Consider the following 24,429-nt stretch of genomic DNA (forward strand, 5'->3'; position numbering starts at 1 on the left):
CGACTCCCAGTTCCCTGTGCCAGGACAGTGCCCCTGGAGCAGCCAGCTAAGAGCTCGCTCCGCGGCTCCGCGCTCACAGCAGCCCAGAGGGGAGGGGAGCTGGGGAGCCAGGCGGGGCGATTGGGAACGTGGGGGCAAGGTGGTGACCGGGATAAGGGGAATTATGGGAGAGAAGAGCATTGGGGGAGGAGTGTCTGGAGGACTGGACCAGGGTTGTGGGGGAACCTGTGGTTCTGGGGAGCCCCGTGCATGGTTGCTTGAAGCTGCAGCCTCTGTTCCCTGGCACAGCCCTATGGGAAGCCCTAGTTGCCTTGCTGTGGAGACAGTCACTGTTGCCCAGCCCAGATTCCCAGCTCGGGCCAATCCCACAGTCAGGCTCCCCCGTCCATCCCCCTACGCACAGACATCCTCCCCCCAGATTTCCAGAGCCCTGCTTAGCCCTGCCTGCCCCCACCCCTGCTCCGCCCATGGCCTGTCTCCCAGGGCCCAGCCCACGCCCCGTGCTGCCCAGCCAGCCTTCCTGGCTCACTGTGGTTCTGCAGGGCGCAGTGGGATCAGCCAATGCTGCTGAAGAGGGAAGATGAACATGTCCCTTTTCTGTTGGCAGCTTGCGTGTAACCTCATGGCCTGGGCATGGGACTGGCATCAGTGCCAGGTGCGGCTCAGGAACAAAGAACAGGGATTTCGCTGGCCAGACCACTGTCTAACGTCCCAGGTCCCCATCCCCCCATGTGCTCTGAGGGGAGTGTGAGAAGCTGCCCGTGGCGACAGGCAGGGGCCGGCCAGGAGCCCCGGATTGGGAGGGAGCCGGGAGATTTCAAACTAGAGCATTTTCAAATGTTTCCTATGAAAGTATTGATCGGCACAAGCTGAATGATGGTGTCACACGGAGCAGCTCCACGGTGATGCCGAGGGAGGGGGCACTGATCCCCTCAGAGAACTGGGCCCTGCTGACTGCAGGGGCAGGACGGATGTAAAGATGAAGAGCCAGGCCCTGTGCCAGGTGGCATGGGAGCACCAGGGGCCTCGTTCCTCCCCTCCCCCTGGCTGTGCAGGAGTGGGGCAGGGTTCCTACCTTGGGCCCAGACAGCACTAGGGAAAGGGACCAGTCCTTGCACCAGGCCTGCGGGCCGCCATAGGGGCATTGTCCTCCGCCAAGGGGTGCGGCCAGACTCCTAGTTAACTAGTGTGCAAGCTGCCATGGGACCATGTGCTAGCTGGGGAAACAGGCTGCATCTTACCACACAAGCAGTGGGATGCATTCGGCCCAGTGGTCTGGGGCCTCCCCACCTGGTCCCTGCTGGCACATGGCTCCAGCCAGCAGGGTCCTACCCCACGAAGATGCCCTCGGCCCCAGCCCCTGGGCACCATTCTTTAATTGAAACGAAGTGCTGCAGAATGCACGTACCTGGCCGCAGCATTTAGGCCCAGCGTGATACCCATAGATGGGGGCTGCCACGGGACGCCCTGGTATGAGGCACCGCGCTCCTGCTCCAGGGGTCTGCACGTGGCCAGGCAGAGCTGCGGGCAGAGCCTTCAGTCTCAGGCGAGGAGCGGCTCCGCCTTTAGTGGGAGTGGGATGGACGCTGCCTCTGCCCTACAGGCTCTCTGGATGTGGTCCGGAGGGCAGGGGGCCCAAGGACTCCTCTCTCCCAGCACTAAGGGCCCAAATCTCTCCTCCCGCTCACATCTCCTCTTTCTCCTCCCCCAGAAAATCCCTCTGGCCCCAGTCTCTCCTCCCCCCGACCCCAAACAGAAGGGCTGGTGGCCTGGAGATTTACTCTGGCAGGGAACAAAGGGCCCATCCCAGCAGCCCCGCATGCCCTGCCTGTGAACCTGGTAATGCCAGGCATGTTCTCCAGCAGCGTGGTGCCCATGGGAGCACCCAGAGAGACAGTGACAGCAGGGCATAGAGTTACCAGCTGCAGACCTCACTGCTTAGAAGTGTGTGTTTATTCCAAAGCCTGGACCCGAGGCAGGGCCGTGCAGAGGGTGTTTGAGAAGCTCCCGCCATGCTTGGGATTTCACCTTTCCAGTGATCTCTAGGCCTGCTCATCGCATCGCCGAGCTAAAATGACGCGGAAGAGTCATTCCAGCCGAACGCTGGTGCACGGGAGTCAGCCCAGCGCAGAAAGGCCCAGTGGAGAAAAGCTTGGAAAGTCTGCAGGGAGGGAGAGGAGAAGGAAAGTGTCCCCGTTTCCTGGGTAATCCTGATACTTCCCCCAGCAAGGCCTGTGAGAGCGGGCCGGAGGTTTGGCCATGACATACTCTGACCTTTTTCCCTCCCTTCGTGGAGCAGGGGTTGGCCTCACTGCAGACAGGAGGGTGGGGAAGGGGTGACTAACAGTAGGACGCTGGTTTGATGAGGATGGCGGAGGCTTGGCAGTTCCCACTACAGAAACTACCCCAAGTGATGCTCCCTTTGACGTTCAGTCGAACGGAATAACAAGCCGAGTACCACCAGCCCCCCTCATAGCTAGACACACAGTTCCCACTGGAAGTGTCCTGATCCAGGTCTTTAGTGGAGAACTTCATGTTGTCATGCACGGTGCTAGGATTGTTTGGGGCCATGGCATCCCCTGCAGTCCCAGTGTAAGAGCCCAGCCTCAGCCTGTAGCCTTTGGACTCGTCTTCCAGACCAAAGAGGTTGTAGTCTGCGTATTTCATGGTGCCGGATGAATCGTGGATGACAAACCTGACCTGGTAGACCTTCTGCTTGGTGATCCGATAGATGTACTCCGTCCCCAGCCAGTAGTCATCGTGCACGTTGCCAAAGCCGTACTTGTAGGTGCTCCAGGACTCAGCCCAGGTGATCTGTGTGTCGTGCCGGTTCCGCTGGAGGACCGTCCAGCCCTCGCTGGTGCTGTTCAGCTCACAGTAGACCTCGAATTGATGGAGTCCTGTGGGCTGGATGACGAAGACGCCACTGACCCTGTTCCAGGTTATCTCGCTGCAGTCCTTGGGCCAGGCTGTGGGCAAAATGAAACAAGTTGTCAAGAACAAAACCTCATGGAACAAAACCCCGCCCAGAGTTACGATCACAGTGGAGTTTCCATAAAATCTTTCCTTGGCCTCCTTCCCAACTCCTCCGCCGAGGAATAGCAGCTGCATCTTGGCCAGATCAGGCTGCGCTGAGGAGTCCTGGAGGTGAGCTCTGGTCTCTAGCCTCGCGCCAGACTGATGTCCCCATAGCTGTGTCTGAGGGAATTCTCACCGCTGGCACTGTGCTCCCAGATCTCTGCAGTGTGTGTGTGTGTGTGTGTGTGTCACCCCTGTGAGAGGTGACAACGCAAGCGGGACACACTTACCACTTACCCTGGGCTACCCGCATGTCACTGGCTCTGCTGCGCCGGAGGCTCCCTTTCCCCTGATCTGTGTGGGGAGGAGAGAGCCGAGTGATGTGAGGGCTTTACAGAGGATATTCCCAGCTCCACAGCTGGGCGTATTCTCAGCACATTCGCCTCCCTGTCCCTCCGCTGGCCCAGCTGTAGGCCTCAGTTATCCGCTGGGCACTGGGGCGCCTCTCCCTGCTGGATTGCTCCAAACTCTGACACCCGCGGGGAGGCAGGAATTCACCCAGAATCCCTCCAGAGCAGAGACCCACCCTGGTACCCCCCTCAGCCTGGCCACAGCCCCGCGTCGCTGCCAAGAACCATCAGCAGGAGGGGGCCGGGCACCAATCCCAGAGGCCTGATAGGCTCTGCCTGCATCGGGCACCAACAGGCTCCTTCCCTCTGGGCCAGGGCCCGTTCGCACATGCGCAGGGCGGCTCCCTGGGCCCAGCTCCCAGCCCTGAGCTCAGGCTCCCCTGGGCCCTGCTGTGTCCCTGCGGGGACAGCACATGTCTCTCCGACAGCCCCTTCTCGAAGCAGGGGAAGAGGCAGGATTTCCTGCCAGCTCTCCAGCCAGCCAGGGCTCTGAGGGACGGGGCGGGAGGCCAGCTTCTCTTGTGTGCCCATCCCCAGCCAATCCCCGAAGGCAGGGCCAGCCCACAAAGCACTGCTGCTGATCTGTCCAGTGCGGGTGTCATGCCTTAGACTAACCCAGGTTCCCCCTCACCGCTCTACCTGGCTCCCGTCTGTTCCCCTCCAGTCTGGCCCAAATGCAGCCACCAACCTCACCGCCCGCTCCCGTGGCTCTGCCCACACCACCTTGTGCCTTCCAGTCCCTTCCCTGGCTCCGCAGCTTCTCCTGCAGCAGCTTCCAGCCCCCGCGCCTCCTCTCGAGCTCTGCACAGCCCTGCCCTGCCTAGCTCGAGCTCTGTGTTAATTCTGCACCAGTCGCCCTGCTGCCCGAGCACCCCCATCTCATCCCGTCTGCCCCTGCCTGGCTCGGGCCCACGCTGCACCAGTTCACTCCTCCACGCCCCCTCTGCTGCCCAAGGCAACCAGCACCTCCTGGCTTTGTCCCGTGCTGCTCCCTGCACTGCAATGGGCCAGCCCCTGTGCGCCCCCGAACCTCCCTCCCTCCCCTCCCTCAAACCGCCAAAGAGCTCAGCGTGGTTTGAATAGAGAGCTACGGTTGGATTGTAATTTCTCCCAGTGGCTTCAGGCCTCCATAATCCCCAGGCAGCCAGTGAGTGACGTCCTGGGGCCCCAGGGCTGGCAGGGACCCCTAGGGCCAGGGGGGAGGGCTATAGAAGCAGACACATGACACACCTGCCTTCAGGTGCTTTGGGTGGATGTTCCGGATTGCATGGGTGGGTCCCTTTAAGATGTTCAGGTTGTGTATTTCCAGGGCGAGAACTGGGGCTGACAGGGCCAGCAGGCCGGCGAGGAGCAGGAGACGAGGGCACCGGGCAGCTGCAAAAGGGAAGACCCGGTGAGAAGCTGGGAACACAAACCCGCCCTTCAGGAGCCGCGACTCCCTGTTCCCTCTGCCCGGGAATGGCACAACCGAGAGCTGGGACGGCTGGACCCTCCCGCCTCGCCCAGCACAGCCTGGCACTGCCGCCCTCGCCCGTCAGTCTGGCTGGGCAGCCGGCCACCGGCCAGGCATGCACGGGGCAGAGAGGAGACGCTAGGAACCGGCCCCGTTGGGACAGAGACTCCCAGGAGGGGGACGGGTGCTGGGGAGTTTGGGACTCGCCCTGGAGAAATGTTCCCACCCCACAGAGACACCCCTGTGCCATGGAAATAACCGGGCAGGGGAGGGCGGGAGAGTGGGTGAGAGAAAGGGAAAATGAAGATTGGGGCTGGGGGGGCACTGATAGCCCTGGGAGAAGGGACCTGAAGGGTGGGGCTTGGGTGGGCACTGAGACCCTGAGGGAGGGGGTCCTATAGGGGGGGTGAGGGCTAGGTAGGCACTGAGAGCTCCGTTGAGGGGGGGCCTTGAGGGATGCGGTGTGGCTGGGCACAGAGAGCTGCAGGGAGGGGGCCTGTGGGGTGGGGCCTGTGTTGGCACTGAGAGTCCCAGGGAAGGGAATCATGGGGTGAGGGTGGGGCTAGGTGGGCACTCAGAGACCCGGGAGGTGGGGGGGGCTGAGGGGAGGGACTGGCCAGGGGCACTAAGAGCCCTGGGGGGGGTCTGTCCTGTCCAGGGGGGGCACTCAGAGCCCCAGGAGGTGGGTGGGGGAGGGGCACACAGGATTTCAGGAATTCCCTGGCAGTGAAGAGCTGCTGGCGGCAGGGAGGAGCCAGCCGATCCCCACTTGGGATCCCTGGCTGGGCTAGTGGCTATGGGGGCCCGTGGCCAAGCTGCAGCGGAAGGTGACCTGAAGGAAATGCCTCGACCTCGGCCTCCGGCTAGGAAGGGCCTGGGCCAGACAATGACCCACCGCGCAGTGTCCCAGCTCCCTTCCCCACACCTGCGGGGCACGGCCCCTCCTCTGTAGGGAGGTTGGCATGTACCTTAGTGCTGCTTCCTCCATCGCCAAAGGCCTCTCCCAGCCCGTCTCTGGCAACCCCTGCCGTTCAATACGCACATTACCCTGCTGTGACATACCGGGGGGCGGGGGGGACCCCCTCGGGGATGGGGGGGCTGTCACACAGCTGGGCAGTTTAACCCGGCTAGGCAGGGGTGACTGTCTCCCTGGAGCTGGGGTCTCTGCTCCTCTGAGTCTCAGCCCGAGTGTCTCTCTGCCCTTCCCCCCAGTAGCGCCCCACGTTGCGTTCCAGCCCCACATTCGCACCCACAAGTGCTGGTGGGTTCCAATCCCAGCTGAACACGCCCACCCAGCCCTAGTGCGGAGCAGAAGGGCCCAGCGCTGCCCCACAGACCCTCTGGCTCTCCTAGCCCGCTCTTACCCATCACCGCAGCATGTCTGGCCCAGGCTGAACTCTGCTGCTCTGTGCAGAGAGGCTGGCACTTCTCGCTCCGGCCGTACGAGGGGCAGGTGCTGCTACCGACTGCTCCCCCTAACTCCCGCCCTGCTGCGCTCTGGGGATGCTGCCCTGCTGTGGAGCTCTCAGGTGTCTTGAACTGGAATTTGTTTGGAGAGAAACTGCTAAGGAGCCTTATCAGCCCCGAGCAGAGAGTACCTGGGAGCCTGCCTGGGTCGGGCGGGTCTGGTACAGCCTCCCCCCAGATAAGGCTCTTCCCTGGACCTGCCACCCATTGGAATCTGGAACGATTCCCTCCGAGGTAACACCCGGGGCAGCCAGGGCAGGGCAGAACTCGGGGCTGGTAGTGCCCGGGCCAGGCCAAGGCCCTACCACTCAACCATTATTCCTGCCAATGTGTGACATGAACAGGCCAAATGGGTGACACATGCCTGCAAACAGCTGGGCTTTGGTGCTCCCCCTGCCGTAGCTGACGAGTTCTAACGGGCTGAAGGATGTTCTCTTGCTGGGTGCTTTAAATAAACAAAACTAGAGCTGCACATTCCAGCCCACAGAGGTGCCACTGCCCATCCCCTATGGCCTGCAGACCCCAGAAGTTGTGTTACAAGCCCCACGCAGTCAGGCCCCAGCGGGAGCCACGGGCTCCCAGCACCCTCCATGCTTTGGGCCAGGTCCCTACTGCAAATGCATCCTGCCACCGCCAGCTTCCCCAGGCCCCCGTTTCTCTGCCTGGCCCGCAGCTGACCCCGACATGGTCAGGAAAAGCCATCAAGTGCCCCAGACACATTCAGGCTTCTTCTCTCCAATGAGTCCCAGAGATGGGGCACCGGCTGATTCATCACCTGCCTGAGAGCAGGCAAACATGCGAGATTTGTGTGTCCTGGTGACATTAAAGCTCACAGTGCAAAGTGCCTCTGCTTGGCAACTCCCTCCCCTCTCGATCAGAGATGGGTCGCCCTTCCCGGCCCTTTGCGAAGCCCGTCTGTATGCGCAGCGTTCGGGGAGGGCTGAGGCAGGAGCGGGGGTGCTTGGCGGAGTCTATTTTGGGAGATTAGGGGTGGCAGAGTTGTGCTTTATTTGCAGTTTTCTTTCTTTCTTCCACTGCCTGGGGACTGTAGCAGGGAAGGCAGTATCAGATACTAGGGTGGTGGGCACCCTGATCAAAGCCTGGACAGACAGACAGACAGATGTGCTGCAGTTCCGTATTTACCTGGGCTTGGTGTTGGAGTTGAAGGCCAGAGCGCCTAGAGTCTGGGATCGACGTCCTAGCCTGGCTCACAGTTGCAGTCCAGATAACCACAGCAGCCGGTCCTTGGACCGTTCATCTGAGCCTCTCGTGGCATTTGTGCAGAACTCCTCACCCCCAGGAACACCGCCAGGCTCAATAAGGGATCGGATATTTTTGTGCCCAGCCAGAACCTCCAGGGTTGGACGTGTGAAAGTTACCAGTGACCCCCCCTTAACAGAGCAGCCTTTATGTCAACCAGGGCCATTGGGGGAAGCAGACACTTCAAGGACACAGTAGCCTGAATTTTTCAACTGTCTTCCCTTCAAGGCCTTACGGTAGTTGGAGCTGGTCCCAAGCCGGTTTTCACTGACCAGATAGCAAAAGTACAGGTCTGACAACCACCAATCAAGTGTTAACACTGCAAGGACCTTTGTCTGAATGTGTATAAAGGATCTGTAAAATGTGTGTAAGACAGAGTTTTTGTACTAAGGTGCAAAGCTCTCCTTTCTTCTGCAGAATAAAGCAACTCTTCCTTATCCCTGTCTGGCTGTTATTGGCTCTCAGCTAGGTGGACCCGATATTTCGGTAACAGACGTGTTACTGCTGCACGTCCTGGAAGGGACATTGACCCTCCAGCTCCGGGGCGTTAGCTGGTCTCTGGCTAGGACCTCCCTGTACCTTCCTATGCAGCATCCGGCCGTTGTCAGACACCAGAAGGATCCCAGCTCAGCTGTGGTCTGGCGTTTTCCCTGCTCCTCCTGGGTCAGGGCATTACCCAGCTCTAACTAAAGGGCCTGGGATGGGGCAGATCATCCCACATCTGTTCCTGTGGGGTTCTCACCCCTTCCGGTGCAGCAACCAGTGCTGGTTGCTGTCTGAGAAGGTCACCGGCCCAGGTGGACTTTGGGTCACAGCCAGGCTGGCAATTGCCACATCTCTACGTGTGCTTTTCTGGGAAAACCCCTTTCCTTGTACGCTTGGGATGCGCTGCCCGATGGGGGAGGTGGCATGTGGGAGGGAAAGTAGCCTGGGCCCAAATGCTGCCAGGAGCTCAGGGTGGGCACTGGGGATCCCGTACTGCTGCCTGCAGTGACAGCCTGACCCCTAGTGGCTGCAGTTCATTGCTGCAGCGTGTGCTGAGAGTGGGAGACAGGCGCACCCAAAGCATGAAGCAGGAGAGGAGAGGAGTCGGGGAAGGGGCAGCCTTTCCCAGCTCTGGTTCTGCTGATCGCTGTGGCTGTCATCCCAGCAGAGGACAAAGTGGCCAGTTTAGTCCCTTTGGGACTTGGTTCATTGCTTACTGGTAAGGGACTTGCGTGAGTCTCACTGCTCCAGCCCAAATTTGAGCTTCTGTTTGCATTGCTCCTTTGTGTCTGTGGCATAATTTTATTCTTTCTTTGCTCTTGTGTTCTCATTAGCTCACGGGCTGAACTCTGGTGCTGTTGACGGGACCAGTATCATTTATCTGAAATATTTATCAGCTACTTCTCCACTGTTGGAAATTGTCATTGGAATCAACAACACTGGAATTTGTTTTTTCTGTTCTGAAAATGAAACAAGTTATGTTTAAACAAATTTTAAAATATCCAAATATCGGTAAGTCATTTCCCATAGTACAGCCGTTTGCTATGAAGTGGTTTTAAATTCAATGTTTAAGACGCAGGACATTTTAACACAGGACATATCAGTATGCAATATTTAAAGAGTGAAAGCTGCATATGGTCAATCATTTAATTTTGCCATAACAAGAAATAACAACTGTTTTGTTACCACAGATATACACAAAAATATAGACTGAATCTTGAATATGTTCCTTTTTTATTTTCCAGAATTTAGACCTTGGGTGCAGAATTGGTAGAATGAAAAGAGACGCAAAAAAATTATGTTAAGAGGAAACAGACACAGTTTAATGAAAGTTAATCATAAAAAGACCCTGCTTGCCCATGTCAAAGTTAGAATCAGGACTCACAATTTTGTCAAGACCACTCTGTTTATTAGCACAGCGCTCTGCTAATACATTCAGATAATGTGAGCCCCCATGCAAGACCCAAACAGTCTTATTTATACAGATAAAAGGGTGCGAACTAAACAAAGGGACAGAGAGAGCAAAATTGTAAAATTTGTATGGGGCACAATATGCATATCCTGTTTCCTTATTAACTCTTATCGATCTAAGGCTAATGCTTCACCAATTGCCCTTACGTGGGGCAATTCATTAAGCAGTTAATGTCTGCTTTCCTGCCCCCTGGCTTGCAGCATTTCTCATTTCTACTTAAGGTACATACAGCATTCTTTAATTCATTCTATTTCTTTAATAGAATTCATTTCACTTTCACAATCCCTGCTTTTGGTCAAGTTTACGCAAAGACCAACAATTACTGGGTTCCACATATTAATCATTCTTTATCTCTTCGTTCATCAGTGATATTTAACATCATCATATTAGCACTCTGTTTTGGGGCTGTAACCTGGGTGGCATACCTTACACAATTCTGGATGCAAACAGGAGATTAACTGAAAACATACAAAAATCATTAGGATTCCAAACAGGATAGTCAGGGCTCCCTGAAACAACCAGTTTCCTATGCCAGAGACAGTGAACAGGTTACTTAGCCACTTCCATAAAGAACTCGGCTCTTCATGGGGAAGATATGCGATTTGTTCTAAGTGACTAGCGTGATCTATTACCTAATTAGTGTAATCAGGTATAAATCATAGAATCATAGAATATCAGAGTTGGAAGGGACCTCAGGAGGTCATCTAGTCCAACCCCCTGCTCAAAGCAGGACCAATTCCCAGCTAAATCATCCCAGCCAGGGCTTTGTCAAGCCTTACCTTAAAAACCTCTAAGGAAGGAGCAACAGAGGGTCCTGTGGCACCTTTGAGACTAACAGAAGTATTGGGAGCATAAGCTTTCGTGGGTAAGAACCTCACTTCTTCAGATGCAAGTAATGGAAATCTCCAGAGGCAGGTATAAATCAGTGTGGAGATAACGAGGTTAGTTCAATCAGGGAGGGTGAGGTGCTCTGCTAGCAGTTGAGGTGTGAACACCAAGGGAGGAGAAACTGCTTCTGTAGTTGGAAAGCCATTCACAGTCTTTGTTTAATCTTGATCTGATGGTGTCAAATTTGCAAATGAACTGGAGCTCAGCAGTTTCTCTTTGGAGTCTGGTCCTGAAGTTTTTTTTGCTGTAAAATGGCTACCTTTACATCTGCTATTGTGTGGCCAGGGAGGTTGAAGTGTTCTCCTACAGGTTTTTGGCGTACGTCAGCAGCAGATGCCAACACCTGAAGATATGCAATCAGTTCAGAGAGAACTAGGAGTTTTATGGATCTGTCAACATTTCTTCCACGCCTCGGATATGTACGTGAGCCCGAGACGACTACGGGACAAAGCTGCAGGCTGGACATGGGCGCTTTAGCATGATGTAGCTTGCAACGTATCAAGGAGCAGGTGACCAACTATCCAGCCCTGAAATACTAGGATGTGAATGGAGAGACAGCCTGGCAGTGGAATGGGGCTGAAGGCTGAGAGTTTACACAGATCCCCTTTTGCCAGCAGCTCCCGCCCTGCCCCAGCTCCGGGCTCCTGTCCTGCAGCTTCTCTGTTTTCTTTCCAAATTTCCCAGGCTGCCCCACACCATTCGTTCAACCTCCCAGGGTCAGAGTTAATGCTGTGTGTTTGAGTGGCACTCTCCCAGCCAATCAGGTTTTTTCAGTGTAGCCTGGGGGGCGGGAGCGCTCTCCCAGCTTCACACCAGAAAGTGTCTACACACCAGCTGGTGGCCCCCAAGGGCCTGCCCTACATGTGGTTGATACCGCAATGCCATAGCTCTTAGCCATCAGCTACGAGAAAGGGGCTGGGATGTGCATCACCGACTTCTTACTCAGAGCATTTATTCTGGCACTTTCCGCTCAGAACCACCTCCATTCCCTGCAACCTGGCTGGGGGGGGGGGAGGAGGAGGAAGGAGAACAGCTGCACTCCACTGCACAGCTGGAAAGGCACCCCCTGGTGGGTGCCCGGGACAAGGCTCCTCCAGCTAGAAGACCTGCTCTTCACCAGAGGAAGCTGGGTTGGGATCCCCCCCACAGCTCTGCCCCAGGAGCCTTGGCAGGTCTCTGACTTACAACACGGCTGGATGGGAACTGCAAGGAGACAATCTCCCCAGAGGAAAAGATTCAGTATTAATGTCCCAGAGACTGGGGAGACCTTGGTGCCTCTGTCGGCGATGGGGCCATCCATGGGCCGGAGTGCCCAGGGCTGGGGAGCTCAGGGACAGGGGGGCAGGTGTATCGGGCTGGGAGGACCCACTGGTGGACATCACACTTCTGAACAGAGGTTTGGGTCCCTTGGGACCAGAATTGGAGGTGGGGTTGGGTGCAGGTGGCACAGTTACGCGGCATTGGCTGGGGTTGGCATGAGTTACCCCTTGAGAGGCTTTTGTTGATTTGGTGTCTCTTTAGGGGACAGCTAGATCCTGGTGGGGCCTCAGAGGCCTCTGGGGGGAGGAAGAAAAGGAGCCAGGAGCCACCATCAGACACTCCTGACCAGGGTACGCTTGCCCCCCATCTCTTCCTCCCCACATGGAGCCTGCAGCTCTATTTGTGGGGTCAGGGTGGGGTGAAAGGCGGCACAGCAAGGAGGCCTGCCTGGGGCCTGTGGGCAGCGGGGAGTGGTGGTTTGGAGGATTAAAACGGGCTGGGGAAGGCATCTCAAAGGAGCTCTGTGCTGGGGCCGGGCTGTGTACGGGGTGCTGGGTTCAGACTCGCTGTCTATTTCTGTTTGTCTGTTTAGACTGGCAGCCCTTCTGGTGTGGGCAGCACCCAGCAATGGCCCTGGTCCCACCTGGGCCTCTTGGCGCTACCGTAACCCAAATCAACACGAATATGAATGGTCCTGCTCGTCAGTCTGTGCCAGCACAAAGCCAGAGGCTATGGCTCCACCCTCCCTGATCGGACCCCGGATGGGCCCGCCCGGGCCTTGTGCAGCATAGACCCAGCTGAGTGGTTTGGCTGGGACCTCATTAACTCGGCCCTCCCTGGACGGGACACGAGGAGGGTCGGCTGGACCCGAGAGCAGCTCGCACAGAACTGAGCAGTGTCATCCCAGCTGGCAATGACCTCACCCAGCTCAGAACGTCTGAGCCGTTTGGATCCAAACAGCCTGATGCCGTTGGGACCAGAACATTCCAGGACGATTTAAACCACAACCGTCTGGTGCCCCTTGGATCAAACCCTTGGCTCAGGTCAATCGTGATCCTGTCTCTGCTGCCTGCACTGTGAGATCTGGAGATTTAGCAGAAGAATTGGACCAGAACCGCCATCCCTTTCCCAGCAGAGACCCAGACCTTCTGGCTGGTGCTGGGACAGAGAATCCAGGAGGTTTCGAGGACTGTGACAGGCACCAGCCTTGGCCCGAGTCCCCAGAGCCAGGACCATGGCACACAGCCAGGGGCTTCCTGCTGACACCCCAGAGACGAATCCTGGAGCTGCCCAGGAGGGGTCAGGTGAGCAGGACGTTCCCTGGGCCCACAGGACACTCGCGGGAGAGGCTGGCAGGGGTCCTAGGTCAAGGATGAACTCGAATTCTCTCTCTGCCTGGCCCAGGGAGGTCTCAGAGGGGGAGGGGGAGAGAAACAGAGACTCCACCAGAGCACAATGGGGGAAACAGACTCCAATTGGGGAGAGACAGAGCCCTCTAAATGGGAAAATGGAAAAGAGGAAGGGGGAGAAACAGACCCGCCCACCCAGAGGTGAAGGAGACACCAGGAAGAGGAGAAATCTGGGGGCACAAAATGGCTCTTCCATGTAGAGACGCCAGTGCAGAGTCCTGGGCCCTTGGGGTAACGAGCCTAAGCCAGGGGCCTTGGAGATGGGCACAGCCAGGTCTCAGGCTGCTCCTGGTAATCATGCCAGGGTCCTAGAAGTCAGGGCTGGGGCAGACCAATGGGGCAGAGTGTCCATCCCCCCCAGGGCCAGGGCAGCATCGGCACCAACAGGACGTTGTCTAGGGCTCTGTCCAACCTAGTTGCCAATGTGCCAAGCGAGGGGGCTCTGGCCCTTCCCTGGGCACAGCGTGTCAGATCCCTGACTGGTCGCTCCCCTGATATTCGTACTCATGGTGTTCCCTTCCCCACCCCCTCCCCCTGCCCATGCGGGGTCCCTTTGGGCCTGGGACACAGGGCTGGGAGTTGGAGGGGGACACACCACAGTAGGCGATGGCCGCAGGAGTTGGGCTTTCATTCTGCTTTCAGAATTACAGAGATCAGGGGAGTTGCCCCCTCGTCAGGGGGTCTCTGCCGGGAGCCCCGTTCCTGGGGAAACGGCGGAGCAGAGGGTCTCTGCCTCTGCAGGCCCCAGGGACCCAAGCCAGCAGACCTCCACGGCCACATCCGTCACCAGCCACTCCTCCGCCCGCGGCATGCAGCCTGCGGCCTCCAACCGCCTGTGTGCGCAGCCTCCAGATCCACCCGGCGCCGGCGTGAAGAGAAAGCGCTCGGCACGTGTCAGAGAGGCCGAGGGGGAGGGAGAAGAAAAGACCCTTTTCTACATGCAGGTCAGGGTCGTGAACGGCGTCTCGGTGGCCTGGGAGACGGGGGCCGGCTTTGGAGCCATTAGGAAGCGCCCCCGCATCTTTAAGGCCAATTACAGCGGAGGAGAAAGTTTTGCTGGCTCGGACTGGAGCAGCTCCCACACCAGGTCCGACCTGGGGGACGTGGACCCCGAGCTGGGGGACGTGGACCCCGAGGCAGAGAGCGACGCTGGGGGACCAGCGGAGGAGGCTCCGCAGCAGCCGATGGGAGCGCCCCCTGAGTGGCTCCTCACCCCCGAGCAGGGCCTGCGCTGCCTGGCCTGCTGCCGAGTCTTCCCCAGCCTGGAGGCCCTGACCCAGCATGTGAAGCAGGGGCTGCGCGAAGGCTTCAGCTGCCGCGTCTACTACCGGGTGCTGGGGCAGCTCAGGGCGGGAGAGCCGCCCCGGAAGAGACGGCGACGTGGGGGCCGGGAGTGCAGCAAGTGTGGGGGAGAGATACGGCGCCCACGCAAGGCTGCCAGATAGGCCTGGCAAGGACACACCGGGGGAGTCCAGCTGCTGGCTGAGACCGGAGACGACTCTGCCAGCGGGTCCAGGCACACACGCCAGTCGCTGCCCCCGGCTAGGAAGCCCTGCCCGCTGCCGGCTTGCCAGCCAGACCCGATCTCCACGTGAGGCCAGGACAACGAGCTCTGGGACTCGCCGTGATACGCCCGGGCCCCTGCTTGGGAAACGCCAGCACTACGAGCATCAGGGCTGAGAACTGGCAGCTCCAGCAGTGCCAGGCCAACGGCATCCCAGCCCAGCGCGCCAGATCCGCACCAGGCTCCCCGCCGGGGCCAACAGGCCAAACCGGAGCTGCCAGGCTCCCTCCCCTCCCCCAGCCCGGCCGGAGGAGCAACCTGCATCTCCCGCAGCAAGGCCCTGCCGGATGCCAGCAGAGCCCAGGACAGCAACGCCGAGCCCCACCCCTCCAGCGGGCCGTGGCTGCACCCGACCCAGCCACCAGGGACGGGGAAAGAACTGACGACACCAGCCAGCCTTCTCCCTGCCGGGACCCAGCCTAAAGCCTTGGCCACCACCCAGAGTGCTGGAGGGTCGGTAGCAGAGACACATCCTTAGAGACCCACACGGACTCCGGCCCATCGACAGGAGGCAGGTGATGAGAAGATGTCTCTCTGCAGCATCCCCAGAGACGGACGCACAGGACGGCTACGACCAACAGCCCCTGAAGGCTGAGCCGTGGCCTCTGCCGCCACAGAGCAAGGAGCTGGGAGCGCGCCCCGCCGGCACAGACATCAGCTAAGTGACTTACTGCAGGGTTCTCCTCGGGGTGGGGGGGGCCTAGACTCCCGCAGCGACTAAGGGGCTTGTGAGCTAGGGCAGGTAGCTAAAGGGTATGGGCAGGGGGCTGGATGGGATGAAGGGGGGTGTGAGCGGCGGTCAGGGGGCTGGATGGGAGGAAGGGGGGTGTGGGTGGCGGTCAGGGGGCTGGATGGGAGGAAGGGGGGTGTGGGCGGGGACTAGATGGACCTTGTGCTGCTGACCAGGAAACTGAGGCACGAAGAGGCAAAATGACTCAACCGAGATCACAGAACCCCTTCCATGCAAAACAGCAACTAACCTGGGAAGGGAAGCAGCGTGTGTGACCATCAGAACATCCCCCGTTTAGTTTGGCTACGAAGGAACACAGCCTTAACCCCCTGTTCATATGTTACATTCCATGCAGCTTCCATTCTTATCAAGGGCACGAAGCCCTGTCGGAGGCAGTGTCACCTAGTGGATACAGCCCTGGACTAAGCTGCAGGACACCTGGGTTCTAGTCCTGGCACGAGCCAGCTGTGTGATTTTGGGCATGTCACTTCCCCGCTGCGTGCCTTAGTTTCCCTGTTTGGACAAAGGGGACACTGACCTGCACTGTAAAGCGCTTAGCGATCTATGGATGAAAAGTGCTATATCACAGCATATCCTTTTCTCTTCCTCCCCGTTGTGAGCCCCAGCTACTGCCATGAAGACCCCTGTGTTCCAGAAAGAACGTCAACCAGATGCTTCCCGAGTGACCTACTCAGGGTGCCACTTGCCCCCATCCGGCCAGGAGGTAAATATCAAAGTGTGGCCGACGTACCGGGTTGACCAAAACAATCGCTTGCCCTTTATCCACAAACCTGATGATTCTCAGATCTAGTTTTTGGTCTCCACCAACCGTCCCGCTTGGTAGCAGAGTTTTAGTAGCAGAGGCTGTAGTGAGGACTCGCAGGGCTAAGATCATGCTAAAAACACTGTGGAACATTCATATATCAACCTAAAGGAACAGAATGCATTGTGGGATATGTTGGCCTTGCCTATCTTTATCATGTGTGCAACTTCCTGGGGGATAGGGTGACCAGACAGCAAATGTGAAACATCGGGACTGTCCCTATAAACCTATGTAAGAAAAAGACCCAAAAATTGGGACTGTCCCTATAAAATCGGGACAACTGGTCACCCTACTGAGGGAGGGAGCGGGGGTTGTTTGCAAATTAGCAAATAACCAAACAACAATAGTCACTCCCCGAATTAACGAGGTTTGGCTAGACAGTTACTAAGGGGCAGATGGCGCTAGGTGCCGCTGTTGGCTAATGGTGATATCTGTAGCAGTGAGACCTTTCTGTATTTCCACAGGGCTGGGCTAGCAAGGACTTGGCCCTGCAGGCAGCAGGTAGGTGCTTTGGCAGAGCTGGGGCAGGGAGGAGGGAGCAGAATTGGACTGGCAGGGGATACTCCAACCTCGGACAGCAGTGCATTGGCAGAGCGGGTGGGAGCTGTGCTGAAGTGGCTGGGAGCGTGGCAGGCCATGCTCATGGTGTATGGACCGGTCCGTGTGGGGGGACCACAGATTGCAATAGCACAAGATGTTGCAGGTCCGATTGAGATGTGTTGTCAGAGCTGGGGGAGCCAAGTGCCCACAGCAGCAGCCCCGCAGCATCGTGCCTGGGCCCAGGCAGCTCTGTCAGCCTCCTGCGTTCAAGAGACCCGATTTCACTCCAAAGAGGAGAGCATTTCCGGAACAAGCGCCTTCGTTCCCAGCCCGCTCACAGTAACTGCCCTGGCCGCATGGCTGCCTGCCATGAGCAGAGTCTGGGTGTGACGCTGCATTTCTTAAGGGAACCTGCCTCACAGCTCTCTCTCTGTTCACAGAGTGACACTCGCACAGGGGAAGGGCCCGGAAGGAAGTCTGCCTTGATACGGTTTGCGTCCCGGTTGCGGGGCAGACACAGCAGGAGCTGACCACATCCCCAGCTTCACACTCCCCATTCTTATAGCACCGCCGGGTCCTTTGTTAAGGTCAGACGTCGGCAGCCGAAAAGGAGCTTTACATCTTCTATCACAAGATCTCATTCAAACAGGAAAACAACCAAAGGCAGAAGGCAAACTTTGAGCCCTCTTTGAATTCCTCCTGGTGGTTTGACGCAAAGCAGTCACACTGAAGGCAACAATTCTCCATTCTTCAGTAGGGGCCCAATCCTGTGACGTGCTAAGGGCACTTAACGGCACTCAGGAACCTTTCAGGATCAGGCCCCATAATTCCATATGCCAGGCTATTATCATGTAACATTTATACTGCATTGGTGCCTAAAGACCAGCCAGGCCTGGGGCCAGTTGTGCTGGGGACTCCAACAGACAGAGCTAGTGTCTTCCTAGATGCAAACCACACATGCCCATGGGCTGAAATCAGAGCACATGGAAAAAGCTAACGTTAGCGTGGTATCAAAGCATCACTCCAACTAGTAGAGACATTGTCTACACCCAGTGGTCTCTGGTACCCATTTGTGATACACTGCATGCACAGAAGGGAAGAAGGGAGGTTAGTTCTGTGGGACAGTGAAGAACAGAGGAGATATGTGGATTTTTTTCATGAATTGTCTATTTGATTGCAATCATGAAATCTGCCACATGGATGCAAGGAGTTAACTCAGTCCTAGGTGGTTTTGTTGTGCGGGGGGTCCTCACGGTGTTTTTGTTTTGTTTTCTTGTTCGGCTGGGCAGCGTTTGAGGGTTTGGGTTTTTTTGTTTTTATGTTGTTGTTGTTGTTTCGGCCGGGCAGCGCGGGGGCGTTTTTGGCGGCACGACACTGGGGGGGGTTGGGGCTTTCGGTGGCCCGGCCCAGTGCTCCGGAGGTTTCGGCGGCCTGGCGCAACGGTAGGGGGTGGGGGTTGGGGCGGCCCGGCATGGCGCTCAGGGGCGGGCGGGGGTTTGGGCGGCGTGGCGCTGGCGGGTGGGCGGGGGTTTGAGCGGCCCGGTGCAGCACCTGGGGGGGGGTGCAAGTGTTTGGGCGGCCCGGCGCGGCGCTGGTGGGGGGTGCGGGGGTTTCGGCAAACCAGCGAGGTGCTTGGGGGGGACGGGGGTTTGGGCGGCCCGGTGCAACACTCGGGGGGGTGGGGGTTTGTGCGGCAAGCTGCTCGGGGAGGGGGCGGGGGGTTGAGCGGCCCGGTGCAGCGGCTGGGGGCGGGGCAGGTGGTTTGGGCGGCCCGGCGTGGCACTGGGGTGGGGTACGGGGGTTTGGGCAACCCAGCGAGGCGCTCGGGGGGGGCAGGGGTTTGGCCGGCCTGGCGCAACGCTCGGGGGGAGCGTGGGTTTGTGTGGCGAGCTGCTCGGGGGGGGGGCGGGGGTTTGGGGGGCCCGGCGTGGCGCTCGGGGGGGGGGGGAGCGGGGGTTTCGGCGGGCTGACGCTCGGGGGAGGCGGGGGTTTCGGCGGGCTGACGCTCGGGGGGGGCGGGGGTTTCGGTGGCCCGGCGCTCGGGGGAGGAGTGGGGGTTAAGGCGGCCCGGCGCGGCACTCGGGGGGGTGTTGGGCGGCGTGGCACATGGGGGGGCTGGGTTTGGGCCGCCCAGCGCAGAGCTGGGGCGGGGGGGTGTTACGGCATGGCGGCGCTCTTCTTTTTTGCCTGGGGCGGCAAAAAAGTTAGAGCCGGCCCTGCCTGAAGCTCACAGAGAAGCAGGGTCTGCAGAGAAAGAGACTGTTAGTGGCCCCAGAAGAGCTGGGGTACCAGGGCTAAGTTGGGCCTACCTAATTCTGGAGGGAAATTGTCTACATGGTAAGTTAGTGCACAGCAAGTTAGCGTGCTCTAGATTCACACCCTGGCTTGCTGTGCACTAACTCGCCCTGTGGACAAGCCCTGAGAGAGGTGCAGCTGATCTCTGAACCGGGACAGGAACAAACTATCAACTTCCACCCTTTCAGTTTACGGACACTGGTCCAAAATTTTCCATTGCAAGATTTTTCCTGTTGAGAGAAAATGGCCTTTTTGTAGCAAAAAAATCCATTTTCACCTGCACTGTTTTGGGGGGTGTAGCAATGTGGGACTCACCCCTGCGGCACCTCCTGCTGGTCATCTCAGGGAATTACCTCGCCAGCCTTCGGAGCGCCCTCTGCAGGCCAGTGATCCGCCTTACCGCTGGCCCCGTGTCCCTCCCAGACCCCGGTGCCCTTTTATCTGGGGTGCTGCCCCCTGGCAATGCCCCCACACTCTGCCTCTGGGTCTCCCCTCTCTGGGGAACCCCCAACCCTCTAATCCCCACCCTGCCTCACTCTGGGCTACTGCCAGTCACCCACTAGCCCCCGCGCCCTGGGGCGGGCTGCAGTGTCAGCCACTCATCATAGGCAAGGTCAGGTCTGGACCTGCTGCCTCTCTCTGCAACCCAGTGCCTCTATGGGGCCTTGGATAATGTTACCATACGTCCGTTTTGGCCCGGACATGTCCGGCGTTTTGGTAATCAAACCCCCGTCCGGGGGGAATTTCCAAAAAGCCGAACGTGTCCGGGAAAAATACTCCCAGCTTTGCCGGCATCCCTGGCTTACCCTAGAGCAGGCTCCGGCGACTGCTGCTGCTCCCTGACTCCTCAGCTCTGTGCAGCTGAAGAGCGGAGATGCCCGAGTGCTACCGGCTTCACGGTTTGCCGGGCAGCCCCCAGACCTCCAGACCCTGCCCCCGGCCGGGCGCTTCCCCTCGCGGACTCCGGCTGCACTGGGGAAGTGCCCGGCCGGGGGCACAGTGGGTCTGGAGGTCTGGGGGCTGCCCAGCAAACCGTGAAGCCGGTAGCGCTCGGGCAGCTGTTTCGTGTGGCTGGGAGGGAGGAGGGGGAATGCGGGGCGCTCAAAGGAGGGGGCGGAGTTGGGGCGGGGACTTTGGGGGAGGGTGGAGTTGGGGAGGGGAAGGAGCGGGGCCAGAGCCCCGTGGAGTATCCTCTTTTTTAAAACCTTAAGTATGGTAACCCTAGCCTTGGACAAGGCCCTGCAGCCTGGGGAGTTGTCAGCCTGGAGCTCCCCAGCCCCTCTGGCCTTTCCCCAGCCCTGCCTCACTCTAGGCACCTCTAGGTAGGCCCCCTCCCTGGAGGCAGAGAGAGTCTGTCTGCTCCTGGCCCACGGTCCTCTTATAAGGGCAGGCTGTCTCTGCTATAACCCTGCATTTCTCATCCAAGCTCTGGCTTCTCTTGAGAGCCTGCTGCTCTCGGCAGGTGCCGTGTGAGATTATGACGCTAGCAGACCAGGTGCCAGCTCATGCCAAGGTCCCCCTGTCTCCGCTGAAAACAGCCAAATACAGAGCTGGAAACAGTCTTGCTCCCCTGTGTATTAGTGTTGTTAAAACAGTTATTTGAATTATAAGAATGTGTTTAGCGTTTAGACTGCATTAAATGCATGTGAGTTGCTGCAGCTTTAATCTAATGTGTAACATCTGTATCCTATATGGCAAGGTAGTATTTGAGCAGTTATATTGTAAGCCTCTGTAACTGTATAAATAACCTGACTGGAGAGAGAGATTAACTCGTGTGATGGACGGATCTGCAACTGAAGGTGTTACATCCTGCTTAGCAAGAAAGGCCCATGGACACCAGATGGACTATTGTGGAACATTAAAAAGGACAAAAGACTTTGTTGCTCTGCTCTTCCCCCCGCCCCGCCCCAATGAAGATGAGTCATGCAATTGGATTCCTCACATCAGTAGAGTTTGCAGCTCAGAGCACATGAGAGGAGGAGGATAAAACCCCTAACAAGGAGGCGCTGATTATCTTTGTGCTGCTTGGAGTCTGGGGGGCAAGGTTTGTTAGGCATAAGCAAGAGATCCCCGGTTGCTTAGTCTTAAAGGACATACAGAGCTTGCTTATTAGAGACTTCTATTACCTTTTGAAACTTATGATTGTAACTCATTTGTGCGTGTATGTTTACCTGCTTTAACCTTGTAAATAACCCTCTAGTTTCCTTTTCCTATTAATAAATCCCTATATAGTTTATTATAGGATTGTCTACAAACGTTGTCTTTGGTATGAGATTTAAGGTACAATTGACATGGGGTAAGTGACGGATCCTTTGGGACTGGGAGTAACCTGAATATTGCTGCGTCTGATGAAGTGGGTATTCACCCACGAAAGCTTATGCTCCAATACATTTGTTAGTCTTAAAGGCACCACAGGACTCTCTGTTGCTTTTTACGGAATGTCGCTGTGATTCTTGGTGTAAGGGACCATCTATCACAAGGGTGGCTCACCTGTGTGGCAAGACAGATTGGAGTACCCACGGGGACTGTCTGTGACTCCATGGTTAGGGTTTTTTAGCGCCTGAGGAGTTTGCACTTGATGATTGGTTGGTGAAATCTAAGTGGAGACCTCACAGCCAGTTTGGGGTTTGTGCCCTGGGGTTGGTACGCATGCTCTTGGGGCCCGGCAGGCAGCATGACAGAGATTAGCTGTAGGGGTACCAGTTTACAGAGGTGCTGAGACAGGTTTTCTAACCTTAACAGTAGATGGGGCTGTGACCGCAGCATGGCTCAGCCCAGGCATTCGAGCACCACTAGTCAGCCTGGCTTCAAAACCATGAGATTTTTTTCCTAAAGTTACACCTGTCTCCCATCCCCGTAGTGTTGGAGCATCCCCCAGTCTCTACAGTATTTACCCTCACAGCACCTCATGCGGCAGGGCTGGTATCCCCATTGGACAGCTGGGGAGCTGAGGCTGAGAGAGACTAAGGCCCAGACGCACAAAGGTGTTTAGACTCAATGGAAATTAGGTCCCACAGGGAGTCTGCGGCAGCGCAGGGGCCTGAAGCCAGTCTCCCTGTGTCCCAGGCTGGAGCGCTGACCTAGGCCCACCACCGCTGTCTTTTATTTCCCTTCTGCTTTTTGAACCTCGAGGGGTCACGTTTCAAAGAAAAACGACAGTCGAGAGTCCCCTGGGATCACAGGAGTCTGAGTCCTGGGACTTTAAGCAAAAACACCAAAATCATGAGCTGCCCATGCTGTGACACTGGTTTTGTAAACTAATAGACCCTCTGGTGATGTCTTCAGTTGGATTCTCACCTAAGCTTTGCCCCTGTTACGATCCCGCGTCCCAGTGATGTTCTTACACTACGTCATTGCACGGCTGCCCCGGGGATCTTCTTTAAAGGGTTAAAAAAGCCATTGCCACTTTGAGCTGAACCGCCCCCTTCATTGCTTGGCTGCAGGGCTGTGTGCCACAAACCCTGCCGGTGCCCGTCCCCCTGCAGCCTTGTCTGCACTATTGCTACCGTAACCCACGGTCACATGGTGTCCGTCCCCCTTTAGTGGCCAGGCCACATACAGCGGTTTGCCTCCCCTCCAGCGCTTGGGTTCACACAGCTGGTCCTTTAACATGAGCAGCGGCCGATCCTGCTTTTAGAGCCAGAGTCTCAAGTCCCTACCAATGGTGCCCCATCCATTACATTGGCACTGCTCTGATCTACCTCTCTCGGACGTCAGCTGTGGACGCTGTTTTAAGCGCCCGATCCATGATACCTGCTCTGAGCAGGGACAGCTAACACGGTGTCTAAAAAAAGCCAGCAGCCCACCTACCCTCAAGCTCCCACGGCCGCTATGACCCATGGGGCTGGCCCGGTGCTGGTGCTGGTGGGAAGTGTTTGCAAATTTCCCTGGCTTAGACAGAGTTAAGGAAGTTCAGAAACCAGGATCCTGACATGAACGTAAATCCCGACCCATTGCGACTTAAACACACTCCTTGCAAAAACGTATTGGTGACTGGGGGAGCGGAAAAGCCCCCGACAGCTCGTGCCCTCACAGCTAACGGCTGGTGCATACGGACCACAAAGGCAGCAGGCCCGGAAAGAATTTGTACCACCAGTGTCAGAGGTCATTGCCTCTGGGAGGCAGCAATGCCAGCAGATGCGCTGTATTTACACAGGCAGTCACTAGAGGGCGCTGGCGCCATTGTATTGTTGCCTTGAACCTGTTGCCCAAAGCACCTTGCGCTTAGGCTGAGATTCATTTTTACCATTGCCACAGGCTGGGTCCTGCCATTTGGGCCCTGTGCTGCGTCGGGGCCGTGCGGGGCCGTGCGGGGCTGTGCGGGGCCGTGCGGGGCTGTGCGGGGCTGTGTTGACTGTGAAGCTGGAAGCAAACCCCTCCCAAACAGCCTGGCACGCAGCTCGCTCCCTGCACCATCCAGTGCCCCTCTGCAGACCAGCGGGTACAGCCAGGACCCTGTCCCTCCCGCACACTAGGTGGGGGCTGTCTACTACGTCCATGTGCCTCTAGGGGAACAATCTGCTGCCCTAAGCCATTGTTCTTGGCAGCCTCCTCCTCCAGGAGAGGCCAATGGGCAGCTAGTGACCCTGTGCTGGAGGAGCTGAGCTGGCCGGTGGCGGCAATGCTGCGGAGAGGCAGGGATGGGGCTCTCAGAGTCTGCTGCTCTGCTGGTCAGTCTCTCCAGGGGAGCAGAGCCGTGGACTGGGGACCTGGCTAGCAGGGGCGTAGCCAGGTTCTAGGAGCAGGGGGAGCGAACACACACAAAACGGCGCCACCCGCTGCCAAATGCTTCAAGATGCTCAGAGAGAAGCATACGTACAAAGTACTATCATGAAGGACCCGTGTCATATCCTTGTAAGTGCCCCCTGCTGGCCACCCGCTAACATTGCTGTGAGGGGCATTCCAGCCTATGAACGCTTTATCCCTGGGATAAAGAACAGAATCCAGCCGCTGCCCCAATCTCGGGATCCCTGGGCCCACCCTTAGGACACAGACTTTGGTGCATGTTGGAAGCTCCTATCCAGCTACCTAGTCCCTCTGGTTGCATCCCTGACCCCCCTGAGTTCCTGATATTTAAACACACCTCTCTCCCAGAACTGCAAAAGGTGTGATGCGTCAGTTTTAGCATTGAACCCCTCGGGGGCAGGCAGTAGTGGTGAAGAGCGAGACACTTTCCTGAGACTCTAACACATTAATGCACTTTTATACTTCATCACGTAGAGCACAGGAGAGCGCAGATCATACAAAACAATCAACACTAAACGCATGTTCCTCACCGCTCCAGGGCATTCTCTGGGCTGGGGGCCAAGTCCCTCGGGTTGTCTGCAGGCCTTGGGCTCAGGAAGGTGGGCATGA

General features: G+C 57.5%; 1 protein-coding gene across 1 annotated transcript; it reads right to left on the bottom strand.

The window, feature by feature from the left end:
* Positions 1-1,935: 1,935 nt before the first annotated feature.
* On the bottom strand, positions 1,936-24,429 carry LOC128825794 (fibrinogen-like protein 1-like protein). The gene is made up of 5 exons (XM_054008586.1): positions 24,351-24,429; positions 6,246-6,420; positions 4,659-4,802; positions 3,316-3,372; positions 1,936-2,969 (listed from the first exon to the last, which is right to left on the bottom strand). The coding sequence occupies exons 2-5, from the start codon at positions 6,247-6,249 to the stop codon at positions 2,341-2,343; spliced, it is 834 nt and encodes a 277-aa protein (XP_053864561.1). The 5' UTR covers positions 6,250-6,420; positions 24,351-24,429; the 3' UTR covers positions 1,936-2,340.

The sequence above is a fragment of the Malaclemys terrapin genome, chromosome 18 (genome assembly GCF_027887155.1).
Source record: "Malaclemys terrapin pileata isolate rMalTer1 chromosome 18, rMalTer1.hap1, whole genome shotgun sequence".
NCBI lineage: Eukaryota > Metazoa > Chordata > Testudines > Emydidae > Malaclemys > Malaclemys terrapin.

What these genes read in the sequence shown, in the direction of transcription:
- LOC128825794 (XM_054008586.1), bottom strand. An exon ending in CCCAAAGCACCTGAAGGCAG is followed by an intron (nt 3,373 to 4,658) that starts GTGTGTCATGTG and finishes CTCCCCACACAG; the next exon opens with ATCAGGGGAAAGGGAGCCTC. An exon ending in TGACATGCGGGTAGCCCAGG is followed by an intron (nt 2,970 to 3,315) that starts GTAAGTGGTAAG and finishes TTTTGCCCACAG; the next exon opens with CCTGGCCCAAGGACTGCAGC.